The sequence below is a fragment of the Syngnathoides biaculeatus genome, chromosome 9 (assembly GCF_019802595.1).
Source record: "Syngnathoides biaculeatus isolate LvHL_M chromosome 9, ASM1980259v1, whole genome shotgun sequence".
In the NCBI taxonomy this organism is placed as follows: domain Eukaryota; kingdom Metazoa; phylum Chordata; class Actinopteri; order Syngnathiformes; family Syngnathidae; genus Syngnathoides; species Syngnathoides biaculeatus.
This window is the reverse complement of record NC_084648.1, coordinates 6,025,001-6,050,641: the sequence shown is the minus strand read 5'-3', so window position 1 is coordinate 6,050,641 and position 25,641 is coordinate 6,025,001. Positions and strand designations below refer to the sequence as shown.

General features: G+C 40.5%; 1 protein-coding gene across 6 annotated transcripts in view; it reads left to right on the top strand.

Annotated features, from left to right (window-relative positions):
* The window catches only part of rptor (regulatory associated protein of MTOR, complex 1), a 128,564-nt gene that overhangs the window by 94,348 nt on the left and 8,575 nt on the right, over window positions 1–25,641 (top strand). For 3 of the 6 annotated variants that reach the window (XM_061830278.1, XM_061830276.1, XM_061830277.1), the window contains exons 26-31: window positions 4,563–4,668; window positions 9,285–9,399; window positions 9,488–9,612; window positions 12,629–12,754; window positions 15,911–15,958; window positions 25,484–25,590. In XM_061830278.1, coding sequence (XP_061686262.1) covers window positions 4,563–4,668; window positions 9,285–9,399; window positions 9,488–9,612; window positions 12,629–12,754; window positions 15,911–15,958; window positions 25,484–25,590 — 627 coding nt within the window. The remainder of the gene's footprint in view (window positions 1–4,562; window positions 4,669–9,284; window positions 9,400–9,487; window positions 9,613–12,628; window positions 12,755–15,910; window positions 15,959–25,483; window positions 25,591–25,641) is intronic. The other 3 variants (XM_061830279.1, XM_061830280.1, XM_061830281.1) reach the window with 3 other exon arrangements.

The window sequence follows — 25,641 nt, the reverse complement described above, 5'->3', positions numbered from 1 at the left end:
CTGAAGTGGCTGCTGTAGGTGATGAAAGCAGAGGGCTGATTGGATGGGAAACGGGTAGCGTGACGAGTTAGTGAAAGCGCTCGCAGAGAAGATTACTCTGCCTCTGCAAAATTTGGAGTTCTGTCATATAACGTCTGTAACTTTGTTACAAAATCCAGCATGTGTGCATGAGTATATCTCAAAGTCTGAGCACATGTTATCATATCACTGAGTCGGCAGGAAAGGGTTCTGAAATACATCTATGTATGTCTACTTTAGGAGTGGACTGAATGCAAGGCCATTTCTCCACCTTTTTTCTGTTTATTCAGTCTGTGATTAGTGATATATATGAACGGGAACTTTTGTATTGTGGCAGTTTCTCACATTGTGATAGAAACTGATTTTGAAGCGCTGGCCATTGTATACCAGCATTGGATGGAAGAAAGTAAGGGCCTTTTATTGTAAAGAATGCATAAATCATATTATGGTGGAATACCAAGGCTGCTTACTAGGATATCATTGCTTTTGTTTATTGTGTCATGTACTTTTTATACAGTGCCACCAATTTCTCCTCCAACAGTAATATACACAAGCATGCAGACAAAATACCTTTGTCATTTATTTTCCTGCAGTTACTGTCACAATCTTTTTTACTACAATATAAAATAGGGCCTCCTGTATACAGGATAATGCAGTAAGAAAGGTTCTTTCTGAAATGTCAACCTTTCAATGTGGAGTTTGCATAGTTTCTTTGTGCTTGTTTGGTTCTCTGGGTTCTTCCCACTGTCCAAAAATATTTATTAATTGAATTCAAGACTGACAGGACTGATCATCTGTTAACCAAACAGGGATGTGTCACACGTTTTGGCCAAGTCAGGTGAAAAAGGTTCCATTCCTGTAGCACCCAAGTCACCACAAAAATTGCACGCTCTGTTGGGTTTAAGTGTGGAAATTAACTTGGCCAATTTTTTTTTCTTGTTTTGTGTGTTTGGGTCGTTATCTTGCAAAATGATTAGGTTATGCCACTGAGTTTGATTGCATTTTTCTTTAAAGTTGCACCACTTCCATTGTGCATTTAATCAATAGCATATAACAAATTCATCATGAAGACGAAATCATTCATGCCCACGTCCTGAAATTAGCGCCATTGAGGATCACAGAAGACCTTGGAGTTTTGGGTTCATGAGCAGATCCTTTCTTACTCCAAACATTAGCCTTTCCATTCCTTTGGTTCATATTTTGACTGAGCAAACCATTAAAGTTGACTTAATGTGTTGTGACAGATCGAAGCTTGACCTTCCAACTGCTGTTGGTTTCCTTGAAAACTCCCAATTAATACAATTGTTTTAGTTTTCTTTTCTTAGTGTGTGTACATAATTTTAGGCTGATTTTAGCTGATTAATATTCATCACAAACAGTGAAGAAAATAAGTATTTGAACACCCTGGTATATTGCAAGATCTCACACTTAGAAATCTTGGAGGGGTCTGAAATTTTCATCGTAGGTGCAGGTTCACTGTCAGAGAGATAATCTAAAAAGAAAAATCCAGAAATCACAGTGTATGATTTTTTTTTTTTTTTTTAAACAATTTTTTTGTGTGATACAGCTGCAAATAAGTATTTTAACACCGGAGAAAACCAATGTTAATATTTGGTACAGTAACCTTTGTTTGCAATTACAGAGGTCAAGTGTTTCCTGTTGTTGTTCACCAGGTTTGCACACACTGCAGGAGGGATTTTGGCCCACTCCTCCACACAGATCTTCTCTAGATCAGACAGGTTTCTGGACTGTCGCTGAGAAACATGGAGTTCTCCAAAGATTTTTTAATGGGTTTAGGTCTGGATACTGGCTAAGCCACACCAGTACCTCGATATGCTTCTTACGGAGCCACTCCTTGATTTTCATGACTGTGTGCTTCAGATCATTGTCATGTTGAAAGACCCAGCCACAATGCTCAATGCTCTGACTGAGGGAAAGAGGTTGTTCCCCAAAATCTCATGGCTGCGGTCATTGTCTCCTCAATACTGTGCAGTCGTCCTGTCCCATGTGCAGAAAACACCCATAAAAGCATAAATAATGCTACCACCCCCATGCTTCACAGTATGGATGGGGTTCTTGGGATGGAATTCATCATTCGTCTTCCTCCAAACACGGTCAGTGTAATTATGACCAAAAAGTTTCATTTTGGTCTGATTTGACCACAAAACTTTCTCCCATGACTTTTCTGTAACATCCAAATTGTCATTGGCAAACTTAAGACGTGCCTTGACATGTGCTGGTTTAAGGAGGTGAACCTTCGATGCCATGCATGGTTTCAAACCATGACGTCTTATGACGTCTGTATTACCAACAGTCACCTTGGAAACGGTGGTCCCAGCTCTTTTCAGGTCATTGACCAAGTCCTGCCGTGTAGTCCTGGGCTGATTCCTCACCTTTCTAAGGATCATTGAGACACCACGAGGTGATATCTTGTATGGGGCTCCACTCCGATTGAGTTTGCCATTTCCATTTTATAATGATTGCTCCAACAGTGCACCTCTTTTCACCAAGCTGCTTGACAATTTGTCCGTACCCCTTTCCAGTCGTGTGGAGCTGTACAGGTTTGTCTCTGGTGTCTTTGGACAGTTGTTTGGTCTTGGTCATGTTACAAATTAGAGTCTTACTGATTGTATCGGGCGGACAGGTGCTTTTATGCAGCAAACGACCTCACACATCTGATTCAGGATAATACATGGAGTGGAGATGGACTTTTAAAGGCGGACTAACGGGTCTTTGAGGGTCACAATTGTAGCTGATAGACAGTTGTTCAAATACTTATTTGCAGCTGTATCAAACAAATAAATTGTTAAAAACTTCATACATTGTGATTTCTGTATTTTTCTTTTTAGATTATCTCTCTCACAGTGGACATGCACCTATGATGAAAATTTCATCCTCCATGATTTCTAAGTGGGAGAACTTGCAATATTGCAGAATGTTCAAATACTTATTTTCTTCACTGTATACTGTGATTATCTGTGAGACTGACTAATAAAGTACATTTCATATCACCGTCCATAAGTGCTTAACATAACAACGCTTTCTTATAAAAACATTTCTTGTGGAGTTCTATATTCTGCGCCCACACAAATACGTCTCACCCCAAGGCCTGATAATACACATTTACAGCCGACACAGTGCAGAACCACAGCCCTACGAGGCACATTAACAGCCGGCCCCTTACCTTGACATGTACACACACAGAGACTTGATTCCTGCCTCTCAGCTACAGAAATAACAACCAAAATAACTGGCCTGAATGGTAAATCCTCTCCAAACGCTCAGACAGAAATTGTAAAGCCTGATGGTAGAGTTTCACTTACATGAAACAAGCTATCTGCCTTTATGCCATTGGCTGTACAAAAAAAAACACCTCTGAAGACAGTGAATGTGTTGCATTCACCTTTCAACAAGAAGAATGATGACAGTGCAATATAGTTTGCCTTTGTGTGCATTGAGCTCTTTAGATTCTATAGAAATGAAATGCCTTGCTGAAATACGGTTAATCAGCACACTCAAAAGTTACTCCAGTTTTCTCTCTTTTATAAACTCTTCATCTGCCTTTCACATATTAACAATTATGTTCCGATTTTTTTGCTGTTATCTCGTCATTGTGTAAAATTAATAATGTAATCCATGGCTTTCGTGTAATACGAAATGAGATGATTATGTTACTCGTGTTTTATAGGAGTTGTACAAATCTGCAGTTAAAACACCCTACAGAATGACTGTGTGGTTCTATCTCTGACCAAACGATCTGGCCTTTTTATGTGTGTGACTTTCGGTCATCATGGAAACAGCAACTCTGGAATTGCATTTTCTCGAGCTTTCAGTGGAATGTTTTTCAATGGCTAAGTAAGTCACGTGATCTTAACCTAATAGAACATGGTTTTCACTTGCTGAAGACATAGGGCAGCAAAACCCACATAGCAGTAACAAGTACTCGTGACTTTTGTGAAGGTCAGGAAAGCATCTCCAGCACACTCAAAAAAATGTCTGAAGACTAGCGACTTACAGCAGTCATTGACCCAAAAGGATCTCTTGTCTCTTTTAATTTTCTATTCAGAATGATCCTATGCTTTGTCCAAATACTTTTGTTTGTGTGGAAAAATAAAGATAGCCTGCATAAAATGCAATAAACAAACCTTTTAAAGGTGAGTCTACATGTCATTTGCATCTTTTATTTCCAGTCCATTGCACTGGCGTGTGAAGCGAGCAATCATGAAGACCCATTTATTGTCTCCAGATTTCTGGACATGAATGTGCTTTGCCTTATTTTGATTGTCATCTTTTTGTACTGTAAGTCCAGTTGGTAGCTGTTGTGTCTGGATATGGGCAATACTTGCTGGATCTACAAGTGTATGAAAGGTGTAACACATTCAATCTTACAAAAGTTCTCTTATGAACAATATTGTAGTCCTCTCAAAATTATTCTTGTCCTCCAGAATTGGACATACGTTTTTCCATCTCACTATTCAACCTCTTATGTTCTTTCACACAAATGTATTATTTTTCAGTCCTTGTCCTTGTATTCATACTGTCAGATCCCAGAAGAGGATGACTTGCAGAGTCAGGTGAGGATGGAGCGGCAGTGGAGATTTCTGAGAAATGCTCGCGTCAAAAGGCAAAGCAGAAGCATCACACAGAGAGGTCAGTCCCTCTCTCTCAACCGCACACTTTTTTCTTCATTAACATGCTTCAATTTTGCTTATCTACTGGTCTCATAAAAGAAGGGTTTCTCCCATTCTCATTAGGTAACTTGTGTGATCTCTTACATAATAAAACTTGCATCTAATAGACGAGGTAATTCAAAACCATTAATATATGCACAAAACACCAAGTTGGACTTCAAATCTGCCATAAAATGCCCTTCAATGGAAATGAACATAATAAAATGTGGTAGTACACTTGCAAACTCATTTTTTCCCCTCGGTCTGGCTAGGAGAACCTTCAACTTGTGAATGTGAGAAAACAATTGTTATTGAGTGATTTTAGCTCCGTGTAGAAATAAGAACTGGACAACTTGATGACGAAAAATATTCCACAAGCTTTGACGATAAGTAACCACCGTGGAGCATGATAAGGCGGATATGTTGTGTCGGAGTCAAGACTGATTAGAATATTGCACGGACCAGACAGACTAGTACTCCATTATAATCGCTCTCATTCAAAAGTCCAATTCAAACACAACTGTATTCCAGGGTAAGATCGAATTTAAAATAAATCATTATCCACACACTCCACAATTGAACATTGTGCCGAATATTGTTACACAGGGATTTTAGTAACGCTTCACCATATAGCTCTGTAGCATCATTCCATCTTCTCCCGCTTATCTGAGGACGGGTCGTGCGGGCAGTAGCTTTAACAGGGACGCCCAGACTTCCCTTTCCCCTGCCAGTTCCAGGGGATCCCGAGCCGTTCCCAGGCCAGCCAAGAGACTCTCCAGCGTGTACTGGGTCGTCCCTGGGGTCTCTTTCTCGTGGGGTGTGCCAGGAACCTCTCACCAGGGAGGCATCTGGGAGGCTTTGGAATCAGATGCCCCAGCCACCTCTTCTGGCTCCCCTCAATGTGGAAAAACAGCGACTCTACTCTGAGCTCCTACCGGATGATGGAGCTTCTCATCCAATGTCTCAGGAAGAGCCCGGACACCTGCAGTGGAAAATCATTTTGGCCGCTTGTATCCAGGATCTTGTTCTTTCGGTCATGATCCACAGCTCGTGACCATAAGTCAGGATAAGAATGTAGATCGACTGGTAAATTGAGTGCTTTGTCTTTAAACTTAATGCCATCTTTACCACAACAGATTGATATAAAGTCCGCATCGCTGCAGACGCTGCACCGATCTTCCTGTCGGTCCCCTCGTTCCATTTTTCCCTCACTTGAACAAGACCCCAAAATAGTAGAACTCCTCCACTTCGGGCAGGATCTCAGCCCCAACCTAGAGAGGAACAACATCATCTGTTAAAAGCAGAAATGCAATACTGAGGCCACCAAACCGCACCCTCCTCTGTACCTAGAAATTCTGTCCAAAAAAGTTATGAACAAAATCGGTGACATGGGGGCAGCCTTAGCGGAGTCCAACTCTCAGCGGAAGCAAGTCTGACTTACTGCCGGCAATACAGGGCACGCTGACACCGGTCATACAGCAACCGAACAGCTCGTATCAGGGTGTTCGGTAGCCCATATTCCCAAAGGACCTGCCACAGGGCTCCCTGGGGGACATTGTCAAACACCTTCTCAAAGTCCACAAAACACATGTAGACTGGTCTGGTGAACTCCCGTGCACCCTTCAGAATCATTTCATGTGTGTAGAGCTAGTCCACTGTTCCACACCCTGGACGAAAACCTCGCTGCTCCTCTGAATCCTGAGATTTGACTTCCCGACGGAGCCTCCTCTCCAGCACCCCTGAATAGATCTTGCCAAAAAATGACCTTACAAATGTGCTTGTACGATGTCTGATTTGCATGAAACTTTTCATATAAAATCTTAACTCTTGTGGTTCAGATGTTGACAGTAATTCTTTCTAAAGTGAGTCCAACTAAATGAGGAAAACCTAAAAAAAAAAAAAATTAAAGAAACAACAGGAAAAGTTTTTATTCTTTCATTCGTTAGATAATTAGACAAGCCAAGAGTTTCACTCTTGTATGAAAGGTCATGTGCAAAATGTGGTATTATTTATGGAATTGTTCCACAATGCAAATGAACAGAAGATATATTGACTTCCAGTACTATTGAATATTTGACCCCCACAATCAAAACGTTAAAGGGATTTAGTCATCTGCAAAACAGAAATGTGTGCTATTCAGACATGTTTGAGGAGCTATTCTGTTCCTATTCCAAGTAATCTTTTGTTAGTTTTTGACATTTTCCATGAAATATATGTCAAATGTAATGGCTTCTTAGAATTTCAACAAAACACCGAACCTGGTAATTTGCCCTCGCAAACATGTGGAAGCGGATGTACAAGCTGGTTGCACCCAAATTGTGGCTGCTAAATGGGCAATATTAAATATTTACATCATAAATAGTGAGGATAAGTGGTACAGAGAATCCATGGAGGATACATTGTACACATTCTAGGAGGAGAATATGCAATGAATAAATTTAACACGCTTAATGTGAGTCATCAAATTTGGGACAAGTGCTGATGGCTGATTTTGCATCTTGAAATGCCAAGTCTGAAAGGCAGCTGAAAACTGGCACATAAGACAATAGATAAATGTAAATCCTCTCATAGCCACAATCGCCCATGAGTCACAGGACTACAGTTTTGCACTCACATGAATGTGAGTATCCCCCCAAGTGGGGATGGCGCTTTTTATTTTAATTTATTTACTTTACACAAAACTCAGATTTCACTGTGAAAGCCCCTATCTCACACACAGTTACGAGGCAATTGACGTCACAATCGAGACTCATTCAAGCTTATCTTTCTGAATACCTACTTTAAAAAATAATAATTGAATTCCCACATGCCTTCCTTGTTCGGAAGGTTGCCTTTATTCAGTCTGTTCCCTCCTCAGTGAGAAATAAGATGAGAGGAGGAGGAGAGTATCTCACATGGAAGAACACGCAATGTTAGGAAGCTAGATTGGAAGAGCACAACTCAGAACGGAATAAAAAAACTGTAAACTAGAAAAAAGACTTATGTGACTCTTTTTTTGTTCTTTCTTTCTGATGAAAAAATGACGCACATCATCAAAGCGTGTTTAAGTCCTGCAGGGGATTTCGTATTTTGTCGTCACTCATGAACATCAAACTCCACAACCAAGAAACAGTCAGTGGAGATGATTTTTCAAACTCGTGCATTGGCTTTTGCCTCAGGCTAGACGGTTCAACCACAACGGCATCTAGAATGAATTCAGCATGGATTTTTCATTCTTCTTCTTCTTCTCGTTATGGCAGCCTCAAGAGTGTAATCAGATTTAACTAGGACACACTGGTAAAATTAGTTGTTGCTATGACAATGTGAGACATCAACGTGCGCATTAAAGTTGCTGCTTGACTCAAATGATGTTTCAGCTATGTGGCTCTCAGTCAAATTGTTTACTGTGTCACTGTTGGACTCATTTAATTTCTTTAAGATTTTTCTGCTTATTTTAAACACTGTAAGAGCTTTGGGTATTTGTCAACAAGGGTCAAATAAAAGCATAGAAATGCCTTTCCTTATTTGAATACCATGTAATAGTTTAGTAGTTACATGTGGTATGTGGTTTGGGAGCCCGGTCAGCCAAATTCTCTAACGGCTTTCGAGATGGCTTGTGGTCGAGAAATGAATGTTCAATTCACGGGCAGCGGCTTCGGTGGACGGTTCTGCAGTCAGCACGTCAACCCATGCTCCCTCAAAACTTCCAACAACTGTGGCATGTTGTGCTGTGTGATAAAACTTCACTTTGGGATTTTTTTTGTGGCCATTCTAATGAGTACTGTTGAATCAGCGTCTTGATTCGGTCCATTTGTGAGGTGGATGCATTATCTACCCAAAGGAAATGTAAACACAAACACAGATTTAGACAGATCTGTGAATAGTATTGAAGACAATGTGGCCTTGGGGAGTAGAGGCCCCAGTGAGATACGAACTCACGACTCCTGGTTTACCAAACCAATTGTCAAACCAGCAGTCAGTCATATGCGCGCGATTGACGTGTTGGGCATGCTTGAATCAAGCAACGGGATGAATGATGTCCTTTTTTGAGGGTGGGGGGGTCACGCGGTCATGCAAAACTGGCTTGGGGATCGACGTGTGAGGCATCAAATCACATGGGAAGGCTAAAATTCAAATTGAATGGTTATCGTGGACTATAGTCATAACAGTAAGCACAGAAGTTAACTTAGCCATGTTGGTGACGTAATTTTGCATCCGAACTTGGCACCTAACGACAGCAGTACAGTTGAGGACACTCAGGTAGGGAGAATGTCGGCGCTACCCCATGTACTCGTATCAAGTATCCCACGAAGCCATATTGTCTCCAGTGAACGTTTACAAAATGATCCGTTGTAAAACAGACACTGCAGTCGATTGGTGGTACATAAATAGTGGGGGATGGAAAAAATAAAAAGTACACTCTTAGTCCATGGTGATCTGTGCGCCTTATTAATATTTCTTTCAAATTTGTGCTGCAGCAGAGGTATCATCCTGCACATCCTTCAGTGAACAGAAAAACATCATTTTATGTTCTCATTAGGATGATTTTGGACCCTCAGGGAAAAAAAAAATTGAATCTGCGTCATCTATTGTCATCCTTCTCATTTCTTCCTCCAGGTGTTTCTCGACTGGATGATCAAATATTCATCAATCGCAACCCTGGTGTTCCCTCTGTTGTCAAGTTCCACCCCTTCAACACCTGCATCGCTGTAGCTGACAAGGACAGCATCTGGTTTGAGAAACAAAGCCCCCAAAACACACATTACAAATGCAAATGGTCTCGGCTTCAGACTGATGAGTTTGTGTTTTGTCTGTTATAGTTTTTGGGACTGGGAGAAGGGTGAGAGGTTGGACTACTTCTACAACGGCAACCCTCGCTACACCCGCATCACAGCCATGGAATATCTGAACGGGCATGACTGCTCATTGCTGCTCACTGCAACAGGTTGCGAAACTACATAAATACTGTACACGAGTGTACCAAGAGTGTACGCATCTCAATATATTAACAAACACTTTGGTTAACATTAACATTTTCTCACATTTCTCTCACTCAAACTCTTAAATTACAAGTAAAAGAAAAGTACACTACTGCATTCTTGAATGAAACCCAAGATCAAAGCCTGTTTGAGCCCAGAACATTTTTTTTAGAAATAAATATATAAATGTCTCTCTATCCATTTTCTTCCACTATATCCAGGACCGGTATTAGCATTTTCCTATAAAAAGAAAAATATTATAGATTTTAGAAATAAATTTAATTTCAATGATCTCACTATGAGGTTGGACACATGAGAAATTATTAATAGCAACTCAGGCGTATTTTGCAGTTCCTCTGGCCCGTTGGTGGGGCTCTGCTGTAGCATCCTTGGTGCAGGTGTCTTGCGAGTGAAATACATAGCAATGGGTCCTTGTTGGCGCTTTTTTTTTTCTTCTGGCCCAGAATATTATTATATACAGACATGCCACCTTTGATTATGGATGAGAACTGGAGCCGCGAAGCTTTGTGCGGGTGCGCCAAAACACTGCGGGGCCCGCCAGCCATTCCCGGCGCTTAGTAGGGCAGACGATTGCGGTGGCACGCCGCTCCCACATTTTCCCAATTTACATAATAGCTTGATGCTAGCAGTGTGCCTCATTTGTGCTGAAGAGGAAGAAGCTCAGACAAGTGTTGAGAAATAGAAGGAGGATGCACTAACACTTGATTGCTTGACAACTATCGCCAATAAACTTTTAGCGGCGCCGCAGCACAATGTGGGCACAACGTGTTGAGCTGCGCCTTTGCAGGGGCGGCCGGCAGTCGTGGTACTTCGGTAGGTTGACAGTAGTCTCGAGTCCCTTAGCCAATCAAGACACAGAACACGATGTGGGGTTTCCCTTAGCGAATCAGGACACAGAACATAATGCGCATTCATATGGTATAAAAAATTACACACACCACAAAAATCCATGTACAGTAATAGCGAGGCCGCGTAAAGTGAAGCGTGTTGTCGCGAGGGAACACAGTGCTCTCTCCCTTTAATATTTGGAGGGTAACATGGAAATGTCGTTTTCTTTGAAAGAACCGCATTATGAATCTTTGAAGCCGGGGAAAATGCGTCTGTTTCCTCTTATTACAAAATCAATAAGTGTTAGGATTTTCAGTGTGAACATTTTCTTAATTCAAAATTTCAAACTTTCTCCATCTTTATCCCAATTTCAAAACGTTTGTATCATTTGAAAAGTTGTCAACTATAATCTAATAATGTTAGTTTTGAATGACATCATTCTGAAGTTAAATTGGAACATTTACCACTGAAAACATGCAAATTAAGAGTGGCGTATACACACTTACAGTGTGGGACTGTACAATCAGCTGATTTGTTGCAATTTAGTATTCTTTCGGACCAGTTTCACATAAAGACGTCGTCATACCCGCTGCCTAGCGGACGACATCAACTGAGCCACGTCTACCGCGCCACCCTACCCAAAAAAGAAGTGCACTGGTTGGTATGCAAACGTGAAGTGATACTCTTGCGCTTTTCAGTTTGCATGCGCAGCTGCACACCACTTATGAGCACCACTGACAATAATACAGTCGATACCCCATGCCTGTTCACAACTGACTGCGTCTTCCGCTTTCAAACCACGCCTCAGCAGTCCTACTATATTAATGCACTCCGAAATACTAACCTTTGTCATACTGCTGCATCTACTCTTTATAATTAAAATTAGGGCTGCACTATTCTCCTTTTTACATGATACCATACCATCAAAAACTCTTGGTTTCTTGTCAAATGTGTACATATACAGCAGTTGCTTTTAAAAGTCGTGTGCCTTGCGATCTGCATCAAGTAGAAACTCCAGTTGAGAAAAATAATGTTTTCCTTGAGGGAGTAGCTCAATGGTTCCCTCCAACCCAGTACCTCAGTGTTACTCATTTGTTTGAGCCGAGAGAACCAAGAACGTTCACCTCTCAAAATATAGTATGTGCGCTGCTCATGTGTATTCAACACAATTATCAACACAATAATTCAGTTCCCCTGTAATATTCACAACAAAATTTTATATTTCAAAAAATGTGCATAATTGTCTTTACAAAAGATAAAAAAAAAGATAAATCAAGGATAATTGCTGCATTTATATTAAAACTGACTGAAAGTTTGTTAAAAGCTAAGCGATAGATGATTTAAAGGCGCCATGTTTTACCAAATCAACTTTTTGTAGTATTTGGGATGTAAAATTGGCTCTATGGTTCCCCAGTAAGTGTGAAATATTAATTAAAGTTGTCCAGAGAAATGGGGGTGGTCTTGTCCAAATATGGACTGAGCAGATACAAAATTGAGTCAAATAGAAGTAGCAGTCAGAGGGGCCTTTTGTGAAAATAAAATTGACCGTTTTCAAGTAAGTCCATATTAGAGAGTTCTATGGAGTTCGAAATTGCCAAAATATGGGACCTTAAAAATTCAACCTCATCTAAATGCCACACACCAAAGGGCAGCACTAAAGACATTAGTTCTCACACTCACACACACACACACACACATTGTTTAAAGGCAAAAGGGAATCGGTAGATGTAAATCAAGAAGAGACATTTATGAGTAGAAATAAATTTCTTGAAAATATGGACTTGTTGTATGTGAGGCCCTCTCTGTCTTAGCTGAGTGTATTACTTCTGTACAACAACCTGTTTTTCACAGATGATGGAAGGAGAAGCTGTATTATTTTTCTACCTTATAGGATTGTTGTGCAATGCCTTTTGATTCTTCTGAGAAATATTTCCTGGTCATGGACAGGTTCTGCTTCTTTTCAAAGAATCTATTCACTATTTGTATCCAATTATTTTATATATATATTAAAAAAAAAAAAAAAACACTTGTAAATCAACTGCTGTTCTTCCTTTTGACCTCACCTCTCTGCTTAATCCCTATTAACCGCTTGTTCTTTTATAGCTAAACTTTTTCCCCCCTCTCTTTGTGTAGATGATGGAGCCTTGCGCGTTTGGAAGAACTTTGCTGACCAGAAGAACCCAGAGATGGTGACTGCGTGGCAAGGCCTCTCTGATATGCTGCCTACAACCAGAGGTCAGCCCTCCACCAGCGCTCACAGTAAAGACCGTATTTTTAACTATCTTCCCACCTCCCACTTCCACAGTACAAGGTTCTACTGCACTCATTATTTGCATTCCATTTTAAACATGTGCAAGACCTAAGTTGATCCTGAACCTTACAAACTAATGTGAGACCTAATAGAAAGAAAGTAATCACCTGGCCTCCTAATTTATAAGCGTCATAGATGCGTTAAACAAAAATAAAAAGACATACACAATAATATATATACACTTTATGCCATTGCATAAACAATAGGATTCCACCAGACATAACTCTTGAAGCTGTTACCTAACATTTAATTGCTCATTTTGAAGTATAACAGTAAAGTTCAGATGCTATTGAAGGATTTTTCTTAATTGCATTTTATAACTTAAAGTGCCACTGACATCCCTATGGACATTGTAAAATAGATGTGAAAATTACATATAATATCATTCACTTCAATGTCTATAGGAAAAAATAAATATGAACAGAGAACGTGAGATTCATGCACAAAGTTCCAAAAGTCTCATTCGACATCCCAGTGGCGTCCATGTTGCCTGCGACGTCATTTGTAGATGTGACACCCGTGCTGGGCAAAACACCGGTGGGAGGGGGGCTCCTTCCTCCTCCCGCACGCACCCAAACCACCTCCTGGTCCACTGCGAGCTGCGACAAACACTGCCGATGGCCGCAACTGACAATTAACGCTGCCCGTAGCCGCAACCGACGATGAACAACGCCGCCCGCAGCCGCGCTAATCGACACATTTAGTACCCCTGACCTATGTACTTTATTAAGTTATTATGACTATTATGACTTCTGAGAGGATTACGTCCCCCCCCCCAACTATTATTATTTTTTAATAGCTCTGTACACAGCTACCTGTCATTTAGAACCCACAAAGCTCTCATTCTTTGCACCTGTGCAATCCATTTTTCACGAAGAACCGGGTCTTTTACAAAAGTATGAAGAGCGAATCCCTCCTCCCGAGTGTTTGAGCAAAATCCAGCAATACAACGAGACAGCATTGTGGCTAACATGAAGGAAAAAACAGCTACTTTCCCACCGGTAAAACTGGTATTTACACACCAAAGCACCAGTGTGGGCTTCTGCAAAAAAACGTTACTTCCTGCTTCTTTTCCAAAACGAATGCCTCGAAAGGAGTTTCATGGCAGGAGATACAAAAATCCATAAACGACAACATCGTGACGTGTGGTGAAAAAACAGATGGGTCCATTCCGGCTGCCTTTTTTTTTCATTAAAACATACTAAAAATCACGCTTTACATGTCTGTGGGACGTTAAAGTATAGTATACATTAAGACACATTTGAATGAGATTGTTTTCATAAAATAATTTCAGTTGTAGTTTCAATCTAGGTGTATTTCTTTTCCATGCACACTAGTAACAGTAGTAGTCAATATTAAGTTCCATCTGTCATATAGTTCTTGAATTTCTCTATTGGTGGCAGCTGTCACAGCCGTTTACACGTCAATGAATAATTCATAACTCTGTCATAACTGACAAAGTCGACACGCTTGTTAAAGTATTGTTGTTGTTTTTTTAAATTAGTGATGAGTTTCTTCAGAGTTTTCTGCGGGGACCAGATGAATTCATATTCCCGTTTTTATCTTCAAATTTGTTCAGTAAAACATTCACAACACACATTCTTTAAATCAGTGATTCTAAACTTTATTGAGCCAAAGCCTATATCTTATATTTGGAAAATCTCACAGCACACAAACAAAACAATACAAAAATGTCACAAAAAGTGGATACACAAGTCAATTATACACATTTTGCAGCCTAACAGAGGAGCCTTTATATGTTCCATCTGTCTTTACGTGCCACTGCCATAGAATGATGAACATTATTTATTATTTGTTGTAAACAAATAATATGACTAAGTGATCTTTGACTGATTGGAATCACACTTTTTGATAATCGCATTGAGGTGAGATACAGAGAGTGTCTGTAGAACATTGTCAAAAGAGGCACCCATTTGGCTAATTGGTAACAACAAGCAAGTGACTGACTGACTCACTGGCGGACTGGTTTTCTGTGCAGAGGTGTGAGCTCACTCACTCCGTGCACATATGTGTTGCTGCCATTACAGAGTCGCATAGTCGCCAGCGTCTGTAGGGGCCTGCTGCAAGGCAACACACTGACAACTAACATCACTGTGCGCGTGTGCTTCTTGTGACACAAATTGCTCTGCCGAGACTTCTCCTCTCCCGCAGCATGCCGGGTTTTCTCTCAGCCTCCCGGAGTGCTTCTTGCCCTTCTGCATGTGCAATTAGAGCCAAAGTCCATGTTCGCTCCACATTTGGTGGTCAGTTGAGTCCATTTTAACATTGTAAGCCTCTCAAGTTTGCCTCAGAGTGAAGCATCAATTTGGGCAATTAAATACGTCATCAGTTTTAGAGTTAGCATTTCTTGGATACTCATCCAGCTCGTGACAATTAAGTTTTAGATTTATTTTTTTTCATTTCTATCATCGCTTCAGTAAATTTAATAATGCAAACCTGATTAAATATTACACAAGTCTGTCATTGTGCTGCCAAAAACTGACTGACACGCGCACACACAGTCTGTCCACATTCATCTCATCCCTGAACCTGTGGCTGGATACTCTTTGTATTTATTGGACCATAGCGGTTGTTGTATGGCTTGTTTTTATGGCGCATCATCTTCCTTTTAGAGAGGCTGAATAAGCCTGCATGTTCCCTGTATTCATACACCTCCACAATTTTGTAAGAGTTACATAATTTTCAGTTCTTTTTATTGGCAGTATTCTGGTCATTTTTGATACCGCCCCAGATGTTCTCTCACAACCAGTCTTACTCAGAAACAAGCAGCAGCAGCCAGCCATTAGCTCTGTGGTAAAAAGCTTTCAATTATGTGTCTGACAGGTTTTGAGGCTAAAGACCCACTTGTCACCATTTTAACAAAGCGTCGCCAACTTCTCCTACTGCTTTTTTTGTGGCCGGTGTGTTACTGTCGGTCATTTGGGAGAATCTCTGTTGGGACACAGAAGCCTTATTCATTCCTCTGCTATTTGAATGCAAATAGGGAACACACTGTTTGTGCATTTCTATCCATGTGCACACGCAAAGGGTCCCTGTTAATTTGTTGCTTGCTTTGTTGCATACCTGCCCCTCCCTGCTTACAGGTCTAGCCAGAAGGGTCTCCATCTATCTTGATAGGAGTAAGCAAGGCGGTGAGTGTTATTCTTGTATTTCCTCACTCATTTCCTAATTGCATCATGTTGAAATAAACAATCAAAAGCTTAGTCATTTGAAATAGGAGATAAACATCAACTTTACACTGTTGTCCCATTCTATGGCATCATTGATTACCATTACAAATCCCATTTTTCAATGTATTCTGTTATAATGCTTTCCCTATGAATTCCGAAGGAATATAAGCATTTAGGTATGACAGACACAAAACTATGTTTGGTGTGTACTTCCACCCAATAAACCACCAAATTGAATCAGAGCCCAAACCATTGTTTTTTTGCACATCCAAGCTGCTTATCTCCTATTACTAATAACCTCGAAATGGCTCCATGGTGCCATTTAAAAGTTTAACTTGTTCAAAGCTGTGTGGCCTAATTTCAACCCTCCAACCTTTTAAACCTTTGATTTTAACCGATTTGATTTTGATGGAAAGTATCAATATGTGGTGTGTGCTGCTTCTACTCCTAAATGTCAGTAAATTGTAAGGCCTGGCGTTCAATGCCGGGATGATGTTATGTTGGGGGGGGTTGAAAGATGACATAATGACATCAGTGTGATATTGTTCTCCAAAGCAGTCCTTTCCTTTGTTCCAAAACAAGATCTTTGTTCACTCTTTCTGGCCAAATGATGCCTTCCACAAAAGTTAGGGAAAGATTGTGTAGAGGTTAAAATACTATAGCTGGTTAGAAGATCTGACTTTACAGACAGTCCCGATGTTATATGGTGAAGATTCATCTCCAACAAGGTTTGAGAAGCACTGCCCTATCCTATGGCGTCGCACTTGTACACGCACACACAATCACTAAGTCTGGTCAGAAATTAGCTTCTTCATTAATAATAATAATAATTTAAGTGGAAAAAAGTAAATCAAGTTTCTGTAGGACCTACTATTTGTGTTGTTGGTTTTTGGGCAGTTAAGAATGAACATTTTGGTAGGTATGTGTCAACCCATTTTATTATTCTTGTTTTATTTTTTAGATGTTTATGCTCTGATTTTAAAAAATAAAAAAAAAAGATCAGGTTCCTCACAAGTTACTCTTTACTCTAACTCAAGTAAAAAATTCGGATGACTACTTTTTACTCGTACTTGGATCATAATATTTTAAAGTCGCGGTAGTCTTACTTGAGTACGATATTTGGATATTCTACCCACCTCTGTGAATAATCTCTCACCTTCAGATGACTTTTTGTTTCACTGTAACAGTTGTCAAGCACAGCAAAAACTATTATTACCATGCCGCTACGTCCATTTTATACTTGAGTAAATGTAACGGGGTGAATTTACAGTAGCGCATTACTACACACCTCTGATTATTCCTGTGACTAGCTGACTGATCTCTACACTCTGACTACTAGTATGGACTTAAAAAGAAGATTGTCATTATGGCCATTGACCAAGCACTTTCTTCAGTGGGGCCCCCACCTTTTACTGACTTGATTATTTATTTATTTTATTTATTTCCTCAAATTGGATCCCTACCTCGTGATGAAAATAAATGGTTTCATCGCCTGTGTAATGTTGTTTAATTGGAAACCTGCTCCCCAAATGTGGTTTCATTGGCACAGAACCACCTATTGTGTGGAGCTGTAGGGATGTGGCTCTTAAACTCAGGAGTAACCGGTGAAATTAAAGGAGTGGTTTCCCTTGGTCCAAACTGAAAAGCCATTAATGTGCTTTGCGCCGCCACTGCTGCTGTACTTATATGCAGAGGCTGTCCAAAAACAGAAGAAACTCCGTAAACATTTTTTTTATATTTGAGAGGTTACTCCTAAAGTACGTCATACAGGGAGTTAATGAAGCAGTTTCATCGGCAGAGATTTATAGGAAACTTTGCTTTGTATCATTAGGGAAATTAAACAGAAACAAAGAAATTGTGAAAAAACAGTGCAGATACAAATTTTTCACCATTTGGGAGCAGTTTTTATAAGCTAAATTGGAATGATACCCCAATTATAATCAGAATACGAAATATAGTGTAACCTTAAAGTAGACAGTCTGTTTCAGAAGACTTAAATTGGTCAGAATCCCAAATATTTTTATCTAGGTAATACACTGTTTTCTCAATTATTGTGCATAATAGGATCTAAGTTAAACAAACAGTGACAGTTCTTTGGGGGATATTTTATTTTTATTTTATTTATTTCATATGCTGCATCTCCTGTCGGTCTAGCTAAGTGATCCCTGTCAGGTTAGATAACTAGTTTTCCCAGATTAGCCTTAAAGGTGTTCCACATTGTGAAGTACACACAATCAATGAAAATAAGGCTGATAGAGGTAAAAACACATACAATCGTCCATTGCCTAGCAAAAGAGATGAAAGAAAATCGTTTACAGGCAATCCCTGCTATTCATGCAGGATAGGAATGGAGCCCAAACATAATCGCAAATTTCCGTGAATGACTGATGCTCAAAATCATTATGATTGCCATTATTTATTGTTTAAACAAGACGTATATCACAAGGTAAGATTACAAAACAAAGAGTATTCGAAACACTCACAGACAAGCTTTGCTTGTAATTAAAGGACAATAAATTGCTCCAGCGCATCAATGACCAAAGTTTTAGTCACGTTGATGAATAAATCAAGAATTGGACTCATGACTCTTAATCCTTGGTATCATCAAGACACCTTGGATATGGGGCAGGGCGATTTTGTGTTCCTGCATGAAGAAAGCAAAGTTCAAAAAGTGGCAGATGTGTAGATGATTTTGGTGTGGAGAATTTTTCGTGACCTCGAGAGTCTTACTAGAAGAGTTTCAGTGATCACGTGGTCAAATATTTGTCTGCATAGTGTACTCTATGTTCTGTCATCAAATAGCCCATAAGTCAAGTTTATTCTTGTATGCCTCATTTCATGTAATTGTAAACAGTTTTGTGTCTTGACCACAAAGCTCATGATGTTTTTGTTTTACAGCTCCAGTTTTAGTCCATAGTCGGTCTAAATACATGGACCCAATTAAAGACACATGACCAGCTCTTAATTTTTTCCAGTGTTTATTACAATAATATTACATAAGAATCACCAAGGCATTTTTTTTCAAGATTTCAGCAAATCTCTTGTTGGAAATAACCACGTCAAAGGCATCTATAGTTGCACTTAGTCATACCATTGCAAACCCGAGAATATTAGTGAACTGGAGACCATGATGGACATGCTAAAATTCCTGGAACATGTTCAAGGGGTGCCTGTAATCCGTCACTTGATTGAATCCCGTGAAAAATCCCTGGTGGGATATGAATAAAGCGCCAGTCCTAGCAAACAAGTTAACAAGAGACCGTTGTCTGTGAGGAAGATAAAATTCATCACCAGGCTACGCAACTGGTGTCTGATATTCAAAAAAAAGAATCTTCTACTGAAGATATTTTTCATGAAGGAGCTAAATCATTTTAAGACTGCACTGTTTATTAAAAGTGGTATTCAGTCTTGGATTTAGACCAAGTGCTTGTAATGAGAGTTGTGTTAAACACTTTAAATTGTTTTTGATTTGTTGCTTCCTTGCAGACTATTTGCATGAATGTAATTTACAATCGCAGATAAATGATTTTGTTTGCAAGTGTATCTATTTACAACCTACAAATAGCTATGATTCATATATAACAACAGACCTGGACAGCTCCAACTAACTGTGTTCCCCCTTTTTTCACGGGAGTTACGTCTCTTACACCCCCACAAATAATGAAAATCCATGAATAATGGATGTAGTATTAATGTCTACTGTATGTATAATTTGTACCATATTTTTGCAACCACAAGATGCACTTCAAAGTCTTAAATTTTCTCCAAAATGGACAACATGCCTTATGCACACAATTGTTGTGTGACTTGTCCAATGAAGTACACTTGAACACACTGGTTACGTTATTACCATGCATGCTAGCATGTGTTTTGCCCATGTATGTAAGCTACCATATAATGGCGCTCACAATGCAGAGAGGAATAATTGCTTTTTACATCTGTAAACAGAAGAATCTTACGTTGCCCTACACACCGCCTGTGTACGCAGGTGATTACTGACGGTTGTGTACACACTGACGGTGTCACATCGAAACTAAAAGTATCACACCACAGCAACCAAAATAGGATAAGCTTTGCGGTACTAAGGACCTCCTTAGTGCCGCCCAGAATGCTGAGAGGATGTAAATAGCATTTGAAGTGCATTTTTTTTGTCTATTTCTTGAGTCATTCTTTTATCTTTTGTATTATTTGCTAGTTATGCTAAGTCAGGGGTGCCCAGACTTTTTTACCCAAGATCTACTTTTCAAGCAGCCAGCCTCTCACGAGCTACCACCGACAGGGGGAGTGATGATGCTCCCAAACCTTTTTAATGTTATGTTGCATCCTATCGTTAAAATACAGAATTAGCTTTTTGTGCCCTGTATTGTCTGTGCTTTCATCCTTGATCAGGCTGTGCCAAAGTGGAATTTTAAAATTACACACCATCTCATGCTGCACTTTCTACTTTGGCTTCAGATCAGACCATTTTTATTCAAAATAGAGAAAATCTCGTCCAGTTTAACCACTCTTTCTTCTGTTATTCACATACTCCAACAGTCATTGCATCTTAAAACAACAGCATTTCTTTTTTAACTTTCTGCATTAATATAAAAGTAAACATACAGTAAGCAGCATCTTGCTCCTCTTTGCTCTACGTTGCCCAGACTGTGTTGCTAACTAAAGCAGCACTGGTGGACGTTGTCATTATAAAACACATTGATGGGCTGCGTGAGTACTGTAACATTTGTAATTGCTGTATGAGTATACATCTTTAAGTGTGTGTTAAGGTAAAGTAGGAAAAAGAGTGTGTGGCAGAGCAGCGGTCGTTGTTAGAGAAAGTTCCGTGTGCTGCCTAAAAGAAACCAGTGGCTTCTTCTTTTCAGTTTTTACAGTACGTATGTGAATTATGCCATTGGATGTAACAACCAGTCATCCCTCACTCATTGAATCACATTGCAAACTGCCACAAACTGAATAGCTGTATGTTATACTTTCAATTTGCATTGGATTATATTTTTTTTTTGCGCGTAACACAGAATACTTGCAAAGAGACTGAATCAGCGGTGCACAATTGTGCACGTGCGCAGTTTAGAGGGAACATTGGCTGGCGTATTATTTTTTTTTGGGGGGGCACCCCGTCCGGCGATCGACCAAGACTGCCTCGCGACCAGTCGATCGCGATCGACGCATTGAGTACCCCTGTGCTAAGTCAGACAACAACAATTGCAAATGTTGGAACTCAGTATGCACATAAGGTGCACCACATTGTAAGGTACCATGTCTACTGCGGTGCCTCGTCTATTTAGAAGAGGATTTAAGACATCTATGATGGTGAAAATACCGTACATTTAAAAAAAAATACTAATAAATTTGGGGAGCAAAATCCGCGAATGGGCAAGGCCACTCTGTGTGAGTGTGTGTGTGTACACTAATTCTAATTGTATTCTAGTAAACTGTAAACAAAGATAAAATCACTGCACTCAAAATAAGATTTAACTTCACTTGGATTTAAAAGCTCCCGTGATACCTCCATATTGAAGTACCTCTGAATATTTAAGACACAGGAAGCAGTTCCTTGTTCATAATTATCCAAATGGTTCGCCCTTTGTCCACTTTAATCAAGTCATCCAGTCTTAATGCAGGTTATTCATTTGGTGGGGCCACCGTCAACCGCACGTCACTTCTCTTTGCTCCTCATAATGCCAAGCCAGTCATATAAAGTTTAGATAAATGCCATGGCAGTGAAGTGTCAGCGCGTACTCATAAATAACGTCATCTCGTTTTCGAGACACACACACGCTGGGAAAGTCCCGGGTAATCCTGGAGAAGGCTTCCTGCGAGAGCCCTGGAGGACATTTTCAAAGCAAAACAGAATGAAACAGAGGGAGGGAGGCGAAGAAGCAGAAAGGTTTAATGAGCTCCAGTGTTTGGAAGAGCAAGTCCATCACTAGAGATAATGGTGCAGAATAACAATCGAGCATTCTGCCTTGTCCACAGAGGGGAGAGAAGAGAACAAAGATATTCATACAAAGGGAATAGACAAATATATCTTAAATTGGGCATCATCTCAGCATTGCGGCGCAGGAACAAAATAATCCACCACAAGTGCTGTTATCATGTTTCCCCCTTTTATCCAAGTTTCAACAAGAGTAAAGACACTACTTATGTTATCGTGAGTGTATGTGATGTCATTATTGGGGGTGAAATGTTTGATCTTGTGCAGCAGAATGCTGAGAAGTCCCCAAGAGCATGATAAAGCTACAGTATTTTAGATCTCAAAATCTGAGAGGTGGTAGAGAGGAAACGTTGCCCGCATTCTTTGTTCCCAGCTGTTTCTTAACAACTCCATTCTCCACATCGCTATTGATTTTCTGTGTCCTGTCAGACCCACAAAGGTGTCCCCCCCGCTCGCCAGGTCAGAATTCTCATTTTAGGAGCCTGAGTGATGTCTGTAATAGACAAAAGTCAAGGGTCTGCTTTGACGTCGTGTATTATTGAACGCTGGCCCTTAGAACGCTCCTGTAAAAAAATAATTGATGGAATTATGAGGTTGGACACAAAAGGAGAGGGACTGGTGTGTATCATAGAAAAGGTATGATTGTGAAAGGTACGAGGTATGATTTCACTTGATTCATTTTCTTCAGGAGATATTGTACACACTTTATGGGTGCCAATAATGGTGAGCATGACTTTATAAGCAAATAACCATGTTTTGGCATTGTGAAACGTTTAGTCACAGTTCCCACTGGCAGATAGAATGCTTATGACATCCATCCACAACATAATGTTGGTGGTCCACCGGCTCCTCATAAGGAGAATCGGATTTCTGGGATTGTCATGGCAACCACTGCTCACTTCATTTAGTGGATTGTGTTATTGTTGAAGGAGACGGATGGCCACCCAAAAGGCCTCTTTCTTTGCCTACTGGTCATGCCTTTAAATCCTTAAATTAGTTGGATTAAGTGGAACCTCTGAAGTCCGACAACCCGATTTGGAGTTATGTTGTCGTGTGTAACTTTACGCACGATGCTGGTAAAACTCGTGAGACTTCAGGTCAGTGGGCATAAAAAAAAAAAGCTGCATTTGTGTGTTTGGATTTTTTGTTGGCTTTTTTGATCTGTCTGACTGCAAAGGTTGTCAGTGATGGCCAAATAAATGTGATCATAATCTACATAACCTATTGTTAACGAGTGCCTACTCGTTATAATATGGCTGAGCACCGTGGATCAGCTGCCCAAGCGTTGGCCTCACAGTTCTGAGGACATTAATTGACCGATGCATTATATATTATGGTTATCAAAATATTATCATTTTCTTAAATCATAATCTTTGCATAGCACTCCATGAATCAGTCTGTTCTTCTTCTGACTACCAAAATGTTCATGTAATGTACTGTGTAATAGTTTTTACTCTGTAAGTTAATTCAATCAATATATTTATAATGTCATTGAACTTCCTGTTTCTGGTACGCCCTACCATTAAGGAAGGTTTTATTATGGTACCAAAAGAACCCTCTGTCAAATTAATAAACTCTAAATTATTCTGGAAAATACATCCCTAATGGCGACGTGGTACTTTACTTCGGTGCGGGCAGTGTGGGTTCCATTCGCTTTCAGTGACGCTGTGAATGTGTGCGTGAATGGTTGTCCATCCCTATACTGTGTGTGCCCTACGACTGCCTGGAGACCAGTTCGGGGTTTAGTCTGCCTTTTGTCTGACGTTAGCTGGGAAAGGCACCACCGCCCTGTTTGTGACCTCATTAGGAGTGCCTTTGTGAATTTCAGTTTGATTGCGACAAAGGAAACTGCTACTTAATTTGCTGTGGAACTTCAATACAAGGCTGTGAGCACTTTCGTGTCGGTAACTACTCTGGTACAGAGAAAACTTGGTTGCTTGGTTGGTTTGCACAAACATGAACGAGAGAGGGAGAGAGAGAGAGAGAGAGAGAGATGCAGGAATGAGAGATCTGGGATTGATAAGGGATGTCTGAAATGAGAAGGAAATACTGCATCCATGCAGAATATAGTGAAGGTTTTGCTCCTCATTGGAAGAGAAATTGCATGTCTGTGTGAAGGAATCTCCCGCTCTCCATCTGCCGCATTCCCTCATCATAGAGTTTCCAGCTTCAAAGGGAACGCCCCCCTCTCTCTTCCCATTGCCTCTGAGTTGAACCAGGATCAAACGTGCCTGCCCCCCATGTGACTGCCAGTGTGTCGCTGACTGAGCACGCTTCTCTGAGGTGTTTTTTTCTTTTTTTTTTTTCCCTTCTCCCAACATGCAGCCCCCAACCCACCCCACCCCACCCATGTCCTGATTTCTGACAGCGGGATGCCTTAGCAGGCTGGATGATGTCACAGTGGCGGAATTGAATCTGCCGCAAGGGGCCTGGGATTTCCTGACAACACGGGCAAAGTAGAGCAGTAACAAGAAAGGCCGAGATCACAGTTGCTGCAGTTTAGTGAAGTCACGACTCATAAAGGAGTGTGGAGCTTTTAGAAGATTGATGGAGACCTCATTCTGTCGTTGCCGTGTCCTCATAGTTGTGGCAAATTACGCAAAGGTGATGTGGGTGAGCAGCAGTCGACTGATTGTTTCTGATTTATGGAAGAAACAGAGAGGAAGTGATTCATCGGAGAAAGAAATTGTGTATTTCATTTCGTGAGTTCAAGAGGCGATGGAAGAGTGTGGTTGCCATAGCGTCCGTGGCAAGGCTGAGAAGCGTGACACGAACACAGGGTGGTATTTTATTTTCCAAAGCGCCTCCGATATTGCTGCTCCAAGATTCATACTAACCTCAAAAGCCTCGCAGTCTTGAAGACGCTCTCATCCAAGATCATGTCTGAGCCTTCCACCATGCACCAAGTAGTGTACCTGAATATTATTTTAGACAGACATACTGCAAAGTGTCATAAGGCCAATGTTTTACATCTGTTCCTAATGATCACGCTGCAAAGCAGTCGAAAACTGCTCGCCGTCAGACCTCAAACCTGCTCTAACAGATTGTCGGGCCACCGGGGAGCATGAGTTTTGATTTGGTGAACAGATGCTTACTGAAGGTACAGCAGTCACAATAAATGGCAAAGATTAAGATGTTAGTAAACTTTTATTGGAGGAACTTGTTGCAAACGCAGCTAAGTGCAGATTGAGAGTGGCGCTGGTACAGAAGGCCACGTGGGATTCAGATGGCGGTGCCGTTTGATTCCTCCTGGGACTTTGGTTATCCCTCAATTGCACTCTGTGGTAATTTTGACATCACCCAGAGGGCAACGTGAGAGGAGGATTTCAAAAAAGAAAAATATCATTATTTGGTTATGCTTTTGAGCGCTCCTTAAAAATATTTAATGCTTACATCCATTTTTGCATGTCAGCTGTTCTGATTTAATGTAGTGACCCGTGTCAGCACTAAATCAAAATAGATGTCACGTTGAAACAGTTGAGCAGTGATATTCAGTCGAAATGATGCAAAAATGTCTTCATGTAAACCTGGTTTGGATTCACTCTGTGCAGGTGCTGGCATGATCGTCGACTGGGAGCAAGAAACGGGTCTCCTCATGACGTCCGGAGATGTCCGAGTGATTCGAATCTGGGACACTGACAGAGAGATGAAGGTCCAGGTATTTGACACTCTTGTCTTTTCACGACTGAAGCTACAGCAGGGAAAGCAG